Source organism: Heloderma suspectum, chromosome 1, assembly GCF_057233095.1.
Source record: "Heloderma suspectum isolate Gila_16-S chromosome 1, 16-S_ref, whole genome shotgun sequence".
In the NCBI taxonomy this organism is placed as follows: domain Eukaryota; kingdom Metazoa; phylum Chordata; class Lepidosauria; order Squamata; family Helodermatidae; genus Heloderma; species Heloderma suspectum.
Genome location: NC_139458.1, coordinates 410,047,355 through 410,064,781, shown reverse-complemented (window position 1 = coordinate 410,064,781; position 17,427 = coordinate 410,047,355). Strand labels below are relative to the sequence as shown.

Sequence of the window (17,427 nt, the reverse complement as noted above, 5' to 3'; positions counted from 1 at the left end):
ATTTAGGTGACATTTCAGCCTTAAAGCAAAAAATCCATTTAATCTATCAAGGCATTTCTACAAATGTGATTTAGGGTGCAATCCTATCTGGATGCCTGTCAGCCTCCAAACTCAGAGGCATCCTATGCAGGGCAGGAGGGATGCAGAGTCATTCATCGCCTTTGTGCTTCTCTCGCACTGCATTTTCTCTAGATGGGCGATTCTGCCTGTCTAGCTGGGGCTCTGCAGAGCAGGAGGGAAGGAGGCTGGGGAAGCCGGAGGATTCTTTGTAAGCTGGCCACCTCGATCTCCTCCCCTCCCTGCCCACAGAACTGCCCCCTTTCCCTCCTCTCCAAGCCGGCATTTGCATGTTCGTAGAGGCAGTTGGCACAGCAGCTGGGAGGGGGTGGGGAGCACAGACTCCTGGGTCCGAGCACTGTCTCCCACCTGAGATCCAGGAATCTGAAGTATCCTATGGCCCCCAGGCGCTGTCTAGGGGCCATAGGATTGCTCTCTTAAAATACTTAACATTGTATTGGTTTTCCCTGGTTGTCATGAAGTTTCAGTGTTCTAGTGATTTTGGTAGATGATGTAGGGCCACTCTTGACCCAACAGTTAGAGCTTGTGCCTGAGTGAGAAACCTGCTTTTAAATTATTATGTGAGCCATTTCATCCATTAAACTGTTACCTGATTTTCTGACTTCAAAAGCATCATTTTGAATTCAAGAGCATAATTTTGGAATAGCATATATATGTATAAACTGTAATGCTGACCAACATAATACACATTGGCCAGGTTTGCACATCACAACAACCTACCCTGAAAAATAAACCACACAGTGTGGGTTGTCATTGGAACAATCCACGGCGAGCCCTGGGTTGTTCTCCCACTCCTTCCCCCTTGGTTCTCCTGCCGATCCCGGCAGGTATCCCAGGCTACTTGGCAGCAGAACCCATCTTGTCAGCCGCCAAATCCCCCTCACCACAGGAACCACAACCCTGGTTGCGGTTCCTGGCTTTTAAAAACAAAAACTAAATTTATGCAAATTGGGGGCGGTTTTTAAATATTTTTTCGGCCCCACTAATGTGCGCAAAGGTCCCCATATAATTTTGGGGTGTCAGATTTTCGGAGTTGCACAAGTGCACAACTCCAACCATCTAAAACAGATAGGCTTACCTTGTCTGAAACCTTGTATGTTTCAGCTGTCAAACATACAAGGTAACTGACAAGAGGGGACTGTACATAGGCTGACTTTACAGCCTTTGACAGTTGATAAGTGGGGGAAAGGGGTGCAGGTCACCCCCTTAGCAGGGTGATCCCCAGGGTTTAAGTATTGCCCCAACCCTTGCAGATGCCCTGGTTCGAATCCCCACTTACCTGAGCCCCCAGCATTTCATTTTGAGAGAAATGTACAAGTCACCCCCTTTTTCAGACTCTTTCACCTTAAGCCATGGCTACGTTTGACAGCTGTCAAAGACACTGTCAGACGTTGCCGCAGTTAGAGTGAAGGGGAGCAAAAACTGGGTTGCATGTAGATATCTGTAAAAAAAGAGACTTGAATGGACAGGTAGAATTCCTGTAGACCACAGCAGCCCCCACCTCAACCCTAAAGTATATGTTTGTGCTGCACTAAATACCCAGAAGGGCACAACTAGGAGAGACTTCCCCCACCCAGGTCTTGGTAATACATACCCGGTTGCCTCTCTCATCCACATTGCAAAAAGCAATACATAAAGCATTCTTATGGACAGTAACAAGAGCATCCAGGAAACTGATAAACAATCTTCCAGAGCACATTTGGGGGGCTGCAGTGGGGAGGTAAAATCCCTTCCGCTAGCAGTTTGTGTTCCGCTAGCAGACAACCAACATTGTATCCGACCCATGGTGATATTAGACATGTGCAAGACAGTATCGATGCTCTAAAAGAACCACATATCTGGCTGCAGAATATCTGACCTGTCAACTGGAATTTATCCCAAGGTAAATCCCCTAGTTCTTGCTAGTTGCAAAATTGGAAATGGTGGTGGAGTTGCAACTGCATTCTTGTGATATGAACTGTGCCATGTGAAAGGGCCTCATTATAGTAGTTGTGGGGAAACTTTGACATCTGGATCACATTTTTGGCTTGAGAATGGCTGAAGTGTCTCCTGTTGAGGTGGAGAACACCAGCAAGGTATTTCATCCACACCAGTCATCAAGCTTCAAAGGATTGTGACAAAATACTAAATTCATTTTCAGCACCAATAGGAAGTAAACTTGTTTATATCCAGAATAGCATGCCTTCTGTCCCATGATTGCATCACAGTCTGCTGGCCTTTTATATTTGTTTCAGAGCTTCAGACACCTAACATTATCTTAGATGTTCAATCAGGAGGCAGCCATTGTGCTCCATCTTGGGAGGATTCTTTAAATCAGGTATGTCTGTTGTGGCTTTTTGTTTTTGTTTTTTGCAATTTACAGGTGAAACCCATAGAAAAGCAAAGGTCAATACTATACACCATGGAATCAATTGTTATCCTATTTGGGGATTTACTGAAACCTCAGAAACATGAACATGTGGGGAATAATATTCTGCAGTGCTTGTGATTCTCTGTAGTCTTGCAACATACTCTCAAACTTTCCCACCATTGCTTACTTACGTGCCACGCATCCCTCCTGCCAACTCAGCATGCATCTCCTTCCTCTCCCTGGAGATCCAGACTTAACCAGCTGAAGAACACCCTCCCATAATTTCATTGAGGAAAGGCTTGTTTCTTTCCCACCACAAGGTAACACTGAGATCTCATCTCACAATGGAACCCATTTTTGTGGATAGGCTTACCACATATCCTTCTGCCCTAATGCCATATATCCTGCATGGCTAAAGAAAAGACTTGCACTAGACACAGGGCACATGTTTGTAGGACGTGGGTGAACCCATTCATAAGCACAGGTTCCTGTGGACTGGAATCATTGGATGACTGGCTAAAAGTCACCAGGGTGAGAGAGTGAGGTTTGACAACAGTAGTGCAAATGAGATGTTGAGCATTTGCTTGATTGTACATGTATGAAATTCATACTTGTTATCCTTTATTTGCTGTGTACATATTTTAATAGTATTGCTATCTGCATCAGTGTTGTGCAGTCTGAAAATCTGCATAAATAGTACCACTGTACTTCTCTCCATATTAAAGAAAACCCTTCACAACAAAGACTAAAGCAAAGTGGTATCCAGTGTTTTCGCTTTGAGTGTGCAACTCCTCTTCCATGAACAGAAGCTCCTTCTATTCACTGAGTAAAACATGGGATACCACTAATGTAAAGTTGTTTTGTATCTGTAAATAAGTACAAGATCACAGTCCAACCAGAGGAAATGTACAAGATGCTATTCGTGTGTTTCGTCAAGTTGAAAAGCCTGATTGTTCAGTTCTTGGCAAATTGTCTTCAGTAGCACCAAAAATCTGCTTTGGGGGAAAGGCCGCCAGGCAAAAGGTTGGATTCAGTCCTCTTCCATCCACCTGAACAACTGATTGGTACAGCTGAATACAGTTTGACTGGGCTGTTGTGTTTGAAGTGGGCTTCTTAGGTCATATTGTCCCCTTCTCCCTCACTCACCCAACACTGGTAGTAGCAGTAGTTACATGGGCTTTCTTGATGTATATCACAACCATACTACATTCTTTATATTGGGTTGGATCTAGAAACTGCCTCCTGTAGATTGAAGGGCTCCTTCCATCCACAGGAAGCTTCTGAGCCAGCGGAGGAATCCCACTGGCAAAATGCAGGAGGCAGTGATCTTCAACACACACACACACACACAGTCCCCTATGCCCCTGCTCTGGAGGGTTGAGAGACCTTCTAGAACAGTGGGAGAGGGGGCGCTTGGGGCTGCAGAGGAAGGGGGGAATTGGCAGTGGCCACTTTCCCCCTTCTTTCCATCAAGAGGAGCATTCTCATCTGAAATCCACCAGGGAATGCTCCCACCCGGTAGAAGAAGCTGGATCCAAGCCATGGTTTTGTACACAGTTATAAATCTCAGTGTACAAAGAAGTAGCATGCAAAAATACTTCATCATTGGTTCTTTCTATATGCGGTTGTAATCAACTATTTTGAACGTACAGGTATGAACTTCTCTGCTTAACACAGAATGCATACGCACAAACAAGACACTTCATGCACTGGCTATGGTGGAGCCAAGCAAAGCAATTCTGGAAGCCTTTTGTGACACCAGCTTCAGTGTTGCTGCTGCTGGTCTGGTCACAAGCTGTGTTATGCTTGACAGTAATGCTCAATTCACAGGAAGCTTTTCTGATCTCACTGAAAAGCCCATTACAGCAGCTGCCATTTTCTAAAGAGAATTGAGCAGGAAGCATTCATGATTACTCTTCAGACTGCAGGAGGACCCACATTATTATCCCCAATGTTACAGGAGCACGAATAGCATTGGTAGGAGACCAGCAATAGAACTGGAAAGTGCTGGTAATACTCTCTGAAGTGCACAAAAGACTATGGAGGTCTGTTGCTCTTTAACAACTAAGCTTTTTTTAATTGTTTCAGGTTGCAACACAGCTAGCATTTCTGTACAGCGAGCTTAGACTTGACAAGCAGGAATGACTCAGCAAAGCTGGAGTTTTTGTCCCAATTGCTAAACACAGAGGAAAATTGTTTTTATTGTATGAGAAACTATTTAAAATTAGTTAACCATGTGGCTATTTTAGCATTGGCCAGATTATAAATTGCCACTAATTTGTAGTTTCACCCATTTTCTTAAAAAAGAAAAAAGAAAAAGCAGGTCATACTTATTTGTATTCCTCCAAAGTTTATTTTTACTAAATAAAATCTGTGCTTGTTTGCGTGAATTTTATCCTGCCTTCCTACACCAAGTGTACTCAAGGCAGCTTAGAAATGACACTTGCAAATCTCAGAGTACAAAACCATAGAAGACAAAAACAAAAGAGTACAAATCAGCAATTAAAACATCAGCGACCACATTATAAGAATACTTGCTGAAATGAAATTGTCTTCACCATCACCACCTGCCAAAGACAGGCAGCGAGGGGGCCAAACCCACCTTCCTAGGCAAGCTATTCTATAATTTGGCCACCACACCTGAGAAGGACCTCCCCCTTGTGTCCACTTGCCATACATCAGACAGCAAGGAAATGTCCTTGGTACTGAGATGGAGTCCCTGTGAAGGTTCATACAGGAGGAGGTGATACCAAAATACCCTGACCCCGGGCCATTTAGAGCCTTAAATGTCAAATCCAGCAGCATGAATTGAGCCTGGAACCAAATGGATAAGAAGTTCAGTTGGTAAAGGATTGAACTGATAACACTCCAATCTCCTATCAGAATTTTGTCAGCTGCATTCTGGACCCATTGAAGTTTCCAGACTATCTTTAAAGACAGGCCCACATAGAGCAGTTTATAGAATTCAGGCTGGAGGTGTTTGGTACAACCATTAAAGATGCAGAATTCTACAGAATCTAGAAGTTACCCCAAGTTTACTGTCATGTCTGTTCTCATAAAGCAGGGAATGAAGTTTAGTGCACATGTATGGTAGAATTATACAATTTCATAGAGGTTTATAGTTGGAAGGGACTATGGTGGTCATCTAGTCCAAATCCCTGCCCAATGTAGGAATCATTTCTGATATTGCAAGGACTTACAGTGAGTGGGGACAAAGATGCCCTAGAGTGACTGTGGTTATGATCTACCACAGCTAAATGAGCACGGTTAATCTTCTGAATTCCTAGATAACAATTCTGCCATTTTATGTACTTTCAAATGAGATCAAGCCAATCTAAGCCTGCTTACAGATGGGCGCCCTTTTCATAACAAAATTACATTTGATCTCCAACTTGTGGATTTAGAATAAACAGACACTGGCACTTAGCAATACATGTAGAGTAAATTGAATGCGCTGGAATAGCATGCCTTTTCTGCAACAAAACACTTCTCTTTGAAAGTTTCCATCTTGTGGACTGGCTTGCTTGTCCTATATTCCAAAATGAGTCCTTCACCCTTTTCAGTGTTGATTGTTTTGGTATTTACAACTTTACCATTGTTGCTAAAGTTGGTGCTTAGCCTTATAATAGCTTTTGAGGGAAGGGCAGGAACCAAAGTCTGCAGATCTGTTGTGGTTCCCACTCCAAAATTCAGGACCATCATAAACACTTGATCCAACCCATCCAGTTCTCTCACATACACAAAGACATCACTGTCACTCCAAACATAACACATCCATCCCCTATGAATCGGAAGCTCGCTGGTACGAAGGGAACTGAGCTCTCGAAACAAGTTGAGTGTAGAATTTGGTTGATTCCGTTGAACCTGTAACGTAATTGTTGCATTGAGTCATTTGTTAGATGGTGAGCACATACTTATTTCTTGTTATGTGACTTCTGCACCTACAACCCTACCACCCTTTTCTGCTCCTTTAAACAACTCTTCCATTTCTCGCTTCCCACCTGGTATTCCTGGAACTGCCTCCCTGAACACGAGCATGGTACCATCTCCCCACCGCCTTCAAGTCTCTCCTGAGGAGAGTTTTTTAATTTTCATTCCAAACTAACCAAGCTTAAATTACATATAATGGCACCTGCCTACATAATTCCCTCTTCACCTCTGTCAGTCCTTTCCTCTCTCTGTTGTTTCCCCATTGTCTATTTAGATTATAAGCTCCTTGAGAGTGTATGGTGCCTCTGTAACTCTAAGACCCCATGTACACTGATGGTGCAATAATAAATAATATGTCAGAACTACTCGCTTTGATTTATCCACTATTCTCCATTGGTTCTTTGCTACTTCAGGAGCAATATGTTTCAAGCTTTTGTTTTTAGCTACCACTTAATTTTATCATTCATCTGATTCCAGTGATTTTCATAAATATTTGTTTGGCTATCCAGCCATAAAAACAACAGTAAGAACAATAAAGCAGCCTTCCCCAACAAAATGCCTTCCAGATACTTTGGACTACACCACCCATCAGCCCCAGCCAACATGGCCAGTGGTCTGGGCTTATGGGAGTTGTAGTCCAAAACATCCAGAGGGCATCACTTTAGGGAAGGTTGAACCAAAGCATTGCTTAATTCATCAGAGGGGGACAATTTTAATTGAGGATAATTTTAATAATGTTGCAAATTATTCTTTTTATTTTTTTACACTGATATTCCATCATTCTGGTCCAAAGTGGGCCCTCAAATGTGTTTGCTTTTGGGGGCTACTTGGTTTTTTGTGTGCTACTATAAGAAATATAGAAGAGAAAATATTAAATAGAACCTTTTCTTATAACAACGAGTGGTTGCTTTATTTAATTGTAAGGAATCTTATACTCTTTCCTATATTGAGTTACCGGAAAGATGCAAATGTATTTAATGAATTGATTAATCATTTACAGGCAAATTTATAGGAGCCATAAGATAGTTCTGAAATCCTCTGAGGTCGGGCTTAGAGCGCCAATATCAGAGACAGAGCTGATCTTGGATCCCCTGCTCTATCCCCATGGAAAGTTCTGTGCCCCACACTTCTTAAGCTTCCGGGGAGGGCAGCTGAGGGGCTGCTGGATGTGGTGGAGAGGAAGGTCCACCACTGGAGACCTCCCCACTGCTGTCATTGTACTGCCTTCAGGGCTCTGTGGGTGGCAGAGCAAAAAATGGGGTATTCCTGGAGCATCTTGGTGGAGGCCTTGAATTTACCACATCCCAAGCCTGCTCATTCCTCTAATGCATCCCCCCAGAAATGCCAAAAATATATGCCAGCCCTGGAGCCATTCTTCTTGTCCCTCCCATGGGTTTCAAAGGGAGGGGAATAACTAAAAGGCTGAATCAACCCCCCACCTTCCACTTGTGTCAGCACAAGCAGGAAGGGCTTAGGAAGTCAGGGTTTTTCCACCACAAAATCATAGAATCATGGAATAGTAGGGTTGGAAGGGGACTACAAGCCCATCGAGTCCAACCCCCTGCACAATGCAGGAATCCAAGTCAGAGCATCCCTGACAGATGGCTGTCCAGCCTCATCTTGAATGCCTCCAGTGTGGGAGAGCCCACCACCTCCCTAGGAATTGGCTCCATTGTCGTATTGCTCTAACAGTCAGGACATTTTTCCTGATGTTCAGCCAGAATCTGGCTTCCTGTAACTTGAGCCCATTATTCCATGTCCTGCACTCTGGGATGATCAAGAAGAGATCCTGGCCTTCCTCTCTGTGACAACCTTTCAAGTACTTGAAGAGTGCTATCATATCTCCCCTCAGTCTTCTCTTCTCAAGGCTAAACATGCCCAGTTCTTTCCGTCTCTCGTCATAGGGCTTTGTTTCCAGTCCCCCGATCATCTTTGTTGCCCTCCTCTGAACCCTCTCCGGTTTGTCTGCATCCTTCTTAAAATGTGGTGCCCAGAACTGGGCACAGTACTCCAGATGAGGCCTGACCAGTGCTGAGTAGAGGGGAACTAGTACTTCCCTGGATTTGGAAGCTGTGCTTCTATTAATGCAGCCCAAAAGAGCCCTGGCCTTTTTTGCAGCCACATCACATTGTTGGCTCATATTCAGCTTGTGGATCTACAACAATTCCAAGATCCTTCTCGCTTGTAGTGTTGTTGAGCCACGTATCCCCCATCTTGTAATTGTGCATTTGGTTTCTTTTTCCTTGGTGCACAACTTGGCATTTATCCCTATTAAATGTCATTCTGTTGTTTTCTGCCCAACACTCCAGTCTATCAAGATCACTTTGAATTTTGTTTCTGTCTTCCAGGGTATTAGCTATCCCACCCAATTTTGTGTCATCTGCAAATTTGATCAGCATTCCCTGCACCTCCTCCTCCAAGTCATTAATAAAAATGTTGAAGAGCCATGAGCTCTGCAGTATGCCGCTTGTTACCTCTCCCCAGTTTGAGAAGATCCCATTGATAAGCACTCTTTGAGTCCGATTCTGTAGCCAACTGTGGATCCAGCGGATTGTTGTTTCATCTAGCCCACTTTAGCTAGTTTGCTAATCAGGATATCATGGGGCACTTTGTTGAAAGCTTTGCTGAAGTCGAGGTATATTATGTCTACAGCATTCCCACAGTCCACAAGGGAGGTTACCTGATCCAAAAATGAGATCAGATTCGTCTGGCAGGATTTGTTCTCGACAAATCCATGTTGGCTTCAAGTAATCACTGCATTGTTTTCAAGGTGCTTTCAGATGGATTGCTTGATAATCTGCTCCAGAATTTTCCCAGGATTAATGTCAGACTGACTGGTCTGTAGTTCCCAGGTTCCTCCTTTTTACCCTTTTTGAAGATAGGGACAACATTAGCCCTCCTCCAGTCATCTGGCACTTCACCTGTCCTCCATGATTGCTCAAAGAGAATAGACAGCGGTTCTGAGAGTTCTTCTGCCAGTTCCTTAATTACTCTAGGATGCAGTTCATCTGGCCCTGGAGATTTGAACTCATTCAAAGTAATTAGGTGTTCCTTGACCATATGCCTATCGATCTCAAGCTGCAATCCTGCCTCTTCAGCCTGTACTTCACCTTTGTCGGGGGGGGGGGTCATAGACCCTCTTTTGGAAGAAGACTGAGCCAAATCTTCCACCACTATCACCTTAAGATTGCTCTGCCCATAGGCAGTTTAGGAAATCATCTAATCCCTCCCATCCACTCTGTGAATGTGATAGGAGGGCTGCTGATATGGGAATTGCCTTGAGTTGTACCCCAGTGTATCTGAGAGGCTATATCCATATTAGGGGTTGATTGTCCCAGTTAGTTTTTAAATATCTTGATATGTTCTTAAGGTCATTGCCCTGCAAAAGAAAATTATCTTGAATTTTTAATTTATTTGAACAAGCCGCAGCCTTCATACTTACTTGCACATTTACATTTGGATAGTCAAGATGTACAGGTACCCAGGTTGAGTTTCCCTTACTAAAGCCAGCATGTTGACTGTCATCCCATTGCATGGGTGATTTTTCTGGAAAATCTGCCTAAAAAGAGAAGGCACTGTTCATTGCTAAACAGAATATCTTCATGGCTGTTGCAAAAAATGCTTACCTGTAAAAGACCCCCAACAGGAAAATAAATTCTAGCATCCAAGGGTGATAGATATCTCAAAAGAGGCTAGGTGTTGCTTTGGTGATTTATATGCATGCCAGGAAGCCAAACCACATGTCTGGAAGGCTTTACTCAAAGCTGGACTGATGTGGAAGTAACGTAGAAGGAGAGCAACAATGCCAGGACAGATATGTGTAAATCAGGGGCCCTTTCCCTAACACAGGGGTATTGAACCTCTTTCAGCCCAAGGGCTGAATTCCATTTTGGAGAAGTTCTCAGGGACCACGTGGCCAGGATGCTTAGAGATCTGTAGTCTTTAAGGAACAGTCCCTATGACTCTGTTGTTGCAGTCTAGAGTCAGCTCCTTATATTGTAAAAGACACTCATAGGACCATGAAATTTAACTCAAAGAATTTAGGGCACAATCCTATGGGGATAGGCGGCAGCCTCCAAACTCAGAGGCAACCACCTACCCAATGCAGGGCAGGAGAAGCACAGAGGGGATCGCCCCCTCCGTGCTTCAGCCATCCTGCATTTGTGGCTAGACAGACGATTTCGGGATGGCGGAGCGGGGCAAGCGGCTGCCGGACGACACACAGGATGTGTCGTACCGGTATTTACGCCCCCCGCAATGCCCCGTTTTGGCCACTCAGCACTCTTCTTTGAAGCATGGGGCCATTCTGTGCTGCCTGCAAGGCAGTGCGGGAGCGGGGCTAGGTTGGTTCCCAGAAATCGACATATCCTATGGTAGTCTAGCCGCTGACTAGCAGCCATAGGATTGCTCCCTTAATAGCCATTATTATTTACAAAGAATTCCAAAATGAAGGAAAAAAACAGATTACAGAGAAGGTGGTATCAACCAGATTTTCTACATATGGGGAAAGGCCTTTTTTTCAGTATTGGCCTCTTCAGTAATACACTTATCGTGAGATTGTAATTTAAGATTTTTAACTCACCATTCTTGATGTATTATCTTCCATCCCTATTTCTTCACCATAATATATTGTAGGTGTTCCAGGAAGGGTTAAAAGAAGCATGTTTATCACATTTATGTATTCCTTCCCAATCCGAGAGGAGACTCGAGCACTGTTGGGGCCTCCAGCCTAAAATGAAAGTAATCTAAGGTTGTTTCCAGTAATGTCATTCCACCAGTGCTAAACATCTACCACATGTGTCACAGCATTATGGATTGGATTCAGGATCTGCCTTCCACAAGATCTTACATGAGAAGAAGGGCTCCATTCACAGAAGGTCCCTCCACCACGTTTTTGGGGATCCACCTGTCCCTCCCACACCATAGCTCACCCAGGGTCTCCTGACTATCTGTGTAGCATTATCAAGGATCTAGAGGGGCTGTCATGGGAAGAAGAGGGCAGAAAAGTCCCCTTCTGCCAGTACAGTTGATTCAGCATAAATCTGGACCCAAAGCTTTGATTCTGCATGCGCAACAGTTTACACAAGCCACTACACAATCACTTTCATAATTCATTATGACTTCATTATGCTAGGCATTTGCTTGCACTACTTGTTCCACTTGCTCAACTGCTACCAGAACGCCACCTCTTGTACTTTTTCTGCTAGAATTATGTTGGATGCATCCCTTATTTTATAATAATCTTTATTTGTTGTTGTTTTCAAAAAGTAAACAATAACATCTAAGAACATATTTGGACTAAACATTTCCACAGGGTATCAACCCCATAAAAGTCATGTAGGCATATCCTGATCTTACTTATAGCAGTATGCAACTAATGGCATTTAAAGTAATGAAGTTAGTATTTCCAGTGAGGTAAGCATTGTTTTTAAAAATTTCCTACTTGGATAGATTTTACCCCCTATGGAAAAAGCTCGTTCATAATTTTATTACATTGACCAAGTGCTTACATGCTTTTTAATCACGTAACTCAGTATTCAAAATAAACTGGTTTAATATTGCTTTCCACTAAAAGAGATTTTGCTCCATGCAGAGTAGAGAAAATAAATTGTTCTGAGGTCACTAAATACAAAGGCACAGTCTTGTCAGATGAAGTCTAATTATCAAAAATAAAACCGCATGTGCAACAAAATATTAAATTTAAACAGCAGGGTACCTCAATTTATTACACAAAGGCACAAAAAGGAGCACAAGCTGACAAACACAGTGTCATCATTCTGATAATTTAAAAACGTTTCATTATCTTGCTGTATTGGAAGGGTTGCCATATTTCTTTAATTCTTAGTCCAGGAAATCATGTGACTGACTCCATATTGCCAGTAGGGCTATTGAGCTTCTTTTCAAACCCCACTGCTATAGAGTATGCCACTTTTGAAACTTGGGGAAGTTAGAAGCAGCATTACTTGATGGAGATGGAAATTAAATCCAATGTAGGCTGCTGGCTCCAATGTCAGTGGGGCTGTGAATCCACTCTGGTTTTCAGTCAGAACCTGTCAAAACTCCAAATGAGCAACCCAAGGTGCTGAACCCAGTGCTGACACCTCTCCCCAAAGTACTTTCAGTACCTTGGATAGCTCCTTTGGAGTTCTGACTGGAACCCAGAGCAGATTCACAGCCCCACTGACATCAGTCACCAGCCTTCACTGATTAAATCGCATCTCAGCCATGAAACTTAAACCAGTCACTATTTCTTGCCTGTCCCCCCTCCAACCATCGACAGAGAGGGAGTAGTTGCAGGGAGAACACTTCCCTCTCCCTGCCAGAAAGAACAATCCAGTTGACAGTGACCAGACAGCAGAAGGGAAGCTCACTCTGGGTTCTGCCATCAGCCAGGGGAGCTGTGAGGCTGCACCCCTGCCTTCCCAGGAATAACATCAAGCCAAGGGGGAGACCAATGCAGACCATCCATCAGCCAGGGAAGGAGCAATTGCAGGAAGCTCGCTTCCCCTTCCCTGCCAGAAAGAACCCTGAAACGTTGCCCAGGGAACGTCCCCATCTATTGGCCTAAAGGAACAAGAGCCTCATTCAAGCAAGAACACCAAGGGAGGAAGATCAGCCTGGCCCAAAGTACTCCAAGATGCCCTCTTATAGCTCACCACTTTGTTCTGGCCTTGAAAAATGGGTCTCCCTCCACTTCCTTTTCCTGCCACTCCCCTTCCCTTGTGTGTCTTGTCCTTTTAGTTTATAAGTCTGATGGCAGGACCTCTCTCTCTCTCTCTCTTATTGAGGTGAGCCACTCTGGGGGACAATAATTGTCCGAAAAGCGGGATATAAATGCTATAAATAAATAAAAAGTCTCGCAAAATAGTTGTGGAGCTAAAAAGGAATAACTGCTCTTCAGTGCTGCTATGAGCTCTTTGGAGGCAAGGCAGGATTTGAACATGATTAACCGCAATCCTAGGCATGCCTGCTCAGAAGTAAATCCTACTGCGTTCAAGGAGATTTACTTCCAGATAAGTGCATAGCCAAAGGCTGCAATCCCATGCACACTTCTCTTGGGTCAAATCCAATGGTGCAGTTAGGGCAGGAGCTTCAGGCCAAAATCCAGCCCCTCCCCCCAAATGACCAGAGAGCGGCAGGTGATGGGGGCATCGGAAGCAAACTCCCTTTTATTCCTGTAGTCATGGTGGCGCTATAATTTCAATGAACTGAAAATACAAAACTGCACATGCTCGGGGTATTCTGTGACATCACAATTCTGTTGTTCTAACATGTCAGGAATGTAGAAGCAGTTGTAATGCACAGAATGGCAGTTGTGGAGTGGAGAGATATGTTAGTTGTGTACAGCTCAACTAAAGTAATACATATGGCCACCTAAAGGGGAGGTGCATGAGACTGTTGAGCCCAGGGTCTAAAATTACCCAGCTGAACCACTTGAGAAGTCCCACTGAACTCAATAGATTTACTGCTGAGTAGATATGCATTGGATTGTGCAGCAAATAAATCAAATGAGCAACTGTTTGAAGTTATAAAAGGTGGTGTTGCAAGCTGTAAAAAGACCAAAAGCCCTCAAAGCCAGAATCTTACCGCCCAGTTTGACCATTTGCCTTGTGGCATATTCTTCATCCACAAAGCTACTATTTCAAAAACAGAATTCCCTGAGATTTGGTTCATGTTCATGAGGTAGAGGTTAAAAGGAAAATCTGCTTCTTGAATAAAAGACGTTCCATAATACATCATTGTTTCCTCAATGCTGTCGTCATTAGCCTCAGTGCCCATAAATCTTCAAAAGAGGGGGAAAATATTTATGATTTTTAAACCAATTGTTTACAATACTGTTATTTATTTAAACCCACCCCAAGAATAGATCGTGAAACACTGGTTCTTTATGAAATGTCGTTTGAGATCCTGGTAATTATTTACATTTTATATGGCAAGTGACTTTCATGGCATGTTTTCCCTTCTTCCTCCCCCATCCCATTCCCTTACTTTTGGTATCATGTCTATTAGATTGTGAACCTGAAGGCAAGGATGGTTTTATCTTTCAGTACTTGTACTGTGTACAGATGCTTACCGCTTAGAAAATTTTACACACGTTTATTTATTTATTTATTTATCTATCTATCTATCTATCTATCTAATTTCTATGCCACCCAATAGCCGAAGCTCTCTGGGCAGTTCACAGAAATTAAAACCACAGTGTGCAGCATAAAACAATATAAAATATTTATTTATTTATTTATTTATTTCCTTATTAAATTTATTGATTGCCCATCTGGCTGGTCACCCAGCCACTCTGGGTGATGTACAATAATAAAAACAGTTTAAAACAATAAAAGTCTACATTAAAAACATCATATTTCTAAAAATACCATAGCCCGCCCCAAATGCCTGCCTGAACTACCACATTTTTAATGCATGGCAGAAGCTCATTAAAGAGGGGGCATGGTGGAGTTCCCTAGCAAGGGAATTCCACAGAGTGGGGGCCACCACAGAGAAGGCCCTCTCCCTCATCCTCACCAGTCTAGCTGTCCTGGCTGATGGGACAGAGAGTAGGCCATCCAAGGCTGATCTTGTTAAACGGCCCGTCTGGTGTTGCTGGAGGCACTCCTTGAGATAGGCTGGGCCAGAACCATATAGGGTTTTAAAGGTCAAAACCAACACCTTGAATTTGGCCTGGAAAACAACTGGTAACTAATGCAACTCCTTCAGCACCAGAGTGATGTGATCACGCTGGTGGGTGCCTTTAATCAGGCGAGCCGGCGCGTTCTATACCAGCTGCAGCTTCCGAACCATCTTCAAGGGTAACCCCACATAGAGCGCATTATAGTAATCTAAACGAGAGGAGACCAGGGCATGTACTACTGATGGGAGCAGATGCTTGGGAAGGTAGGGGTGCAGCCGCCATATCAGATGCAGTTGGAACAGCGCTGTCCGGCTCACAGCTGACACCTGAGCCTCCATGGACAGCTGGGAGTCTAAAATGACCCCCAGGCTGCAGACCTGGTCTTTCAAGGGTAGCCGTACCCCATTCAACACCAGGTCAGCATCCCCCAACCTCCTCTTGTCTCCCACCAAAAGTACCTCAGTCTTGTCACAGTTCAGCTTCAGCTTATTCCTCCCCATCCAGCCACTCACCATTTCCAGACATTTGGACAGGGATTCTACGGCCAACCCTGGTGAAGATTTGAACAAGAGGTAGAGCTGCATGTCATCTGCATATTGATGACACCGCACCCCAAACCTCCTGATAGCCCCTGGCGGCTTCACATAGATGTTAAATAGCATTGGGGAGAGGATGGAACCCTGTGGCACCCCACAAGTGAGCGGCCACGGGTCCGAAACCTCCTCTCCCAGTGCTACCCTCTGGTACCTACCAGAGAGGAAGGACCGGAACCATCGTAATATGGTGTCTCCAGTACCCAACTCCTCCAGGCGGTCCAGGAGGATACTGAGGTCAACGGTATCAAAAGCTGCTGAGAGGTCGAGGAGAACAAGAAGAAGGGGTTACCCTTGAAGGGAAGCTGCAGCTGGTACAGAACACGGCGGCTCACCTGATTAAAGGCAGCCGCCGGCGAGATCACATCACTCCAGTGCTGAAGGAGTTGCACTGGTTACCAGTTGTTTTCCAGGCCAAATTCAAGGTGTTGGATTTGACCTTTAAAACCCTATATGGTTCCGGCCCAGCCTATCTTAAGGAGCGCCTCCAGCAGCACCAGACAGGCCGCTTAACAAGATCAGCTTCGGATGGCCTTCTCTCTGTCCCATCAGCCAGGACAGCTAGACTGGTGGGGATGAGGGAGAGGGCCTTTTCTGTGGTGGCCCCCACTCTGTGGAACTCCCTCTCTAGGGAACTCCGTCATGCCCCCTCTTTAATGAGCTTCCGTCGTGCATTAAAAACGTGGCTGTTCAGGCAGGCATTTGGGGTGGGTTAGGGTATACTCTTGCACAACAGGAAGAGAAGGAGGCGATTTTTGCCAGTTCCCACTCCTTGTGCAGCCTCCTTCCAATGCTATGCAGCAGATTTGGGGTAGCATAGGGGACTGCAAAGAGAGGGGGATTCAGCGAAGATTGCATCACCCCCATTCCACCAGCAGAAATAGTCGACTAGCTCAGAAACCTTCACAGACAGAGGGAGCTCTTCCATCCACAGATGCACTGTTAGTGTGTATGTGGCTTACCAACCTGTGGCCCTTCAGATGTTGTTGGTCTCCAACTCCCATCAGCTGCAGCCAGGTGGGGCTGATGGGAGTTTTAGTCCAACATATAGAGAGCCACAGGTTACCCACCCCTGGCCTACTTCACACAGCCTCCAAAGGAAGCAGTCCTGCCCAATCTGTATAGCATTGCTCCAGTGAATGTCTGGGGCAGGAAAGGAGCTCCTACTAACATTTTCAGCCTGTTTCCTGAACTGTGGCTTTTCGCATCCCATGGCAATTAGGAAATAGGCGAGGATGTCAAAACATTCTTACCTGTATCTCCCAGGCTCACTGCTGAACTTATCCATGGTGTGTCGAAAACTGCGAACTATATCATGCATACCAACCTGGGTGGTGGTATAGTCATGATAAAGTTCAGAATAGGCTGTGATGTTGTCCTTCAAGAGCAATGAGATATTAGTAATTAATGCTCTGATTAACTGTAGTTTCAAATTCCCCCCCGCCCCCACAAAAGATAAACAGACATCTGAGACAATGGCAGCTATCCAGTGTCCCCTTGGAAGGGGGCTTAGGGTGTCCATGTGTCCTCTTTTACAGAGAACAGTCCTCTATTTGAAAAGCTGTTTATTTTGAAGGTGTCCTTTATTTGAAGAGCTGTCCAGTCCAAGTCTGTTTTAAACATAAAGCACTATCAGGAGAAAGCGCTGGGCCTTGAAGTTGCCCATCAACAGCACCTAGACAGCAGACTGAACGGGCAAGCACACAGGTCACCTGGTCTCCATCTTCCATGCTATGGTAAGATGCACTATACTTCTACTTAAATTATAATACTCATTTTTTACATTTGTATCTATTCAAATAAATTAGCATATGCAAATTTCATGCAAATCAATGCCCTCTTTTTTTGGT

General features: G+C 44.3%; 2 protein-coding genes across 6 annotated transcripts in view; one reads left to right on the top strand and one right to left on the bottom strand.

Annotated features, from left to right (window-relative positions):
• PREPL (prolyl endopeptidase like) overlaps positions 1-4,966 on the top strand; it is a 36,197-nt gene extending 31,231 nt beyond the window's left edge. Inside the window, exons 13-14 of one of the 4 annotated variants that reach the window (XR_014786939.1) lie at positions 2,313-2,395; positions 4,517-4,810. Coding sequence is in view for 3 of the 4 variants with exons in the window: in XM_084828958.1 (XP_084685084.1) it covers positions 2,313-2,566 (254 nt within the window). In the remaining variant the exon portion in view is untranslated. Of the gene's footprint in view, positions 1-2,312; positions 2,640-4,516 lie in introns of those variants that run through there. The other 3 variants (XM_084828959.1, XM_084828958.1, XM_084828960.1) reach the window with 3 other exon arrangements.
• Positions 4,481-17,427, bottom strand: part of SLC3A1 (solute carrier family 3 member 1) — a 28,178-nt gene continuing 15,231 nt past the window's right edge. The window contains exons 6-10 of one of the 2 annotated variants that reach the window (XM_084828961.1): positions 16,831-16,955; positions 13,946-14,141; positions 10,941-11,087; positions 9,801-9,917; positions 4,481-6,292 (exon numbers count right to left, since the gene is read on the bottom strand). In XM_084828961.1, the coding sequence (XP_084685087.1) occupies positions 5,852-6,292; positions 9,801-9,917; positions 10,941-11,087; positions 13,946-14,141; positions 16,831-16,955 (1,026 nt within the window). In that variant the 3' untranslated portion in view covers positions 4,481-5,851. The remainder of the gene's footprint in view (positions 6,293-9,800; positions 9,918-10,940; positions 11,088-13,945; positions 14,142-16,830; positions 16,956-17,427) is intronic. The other variant, XM_084828962.1, reaches the window with a different exon arrangement.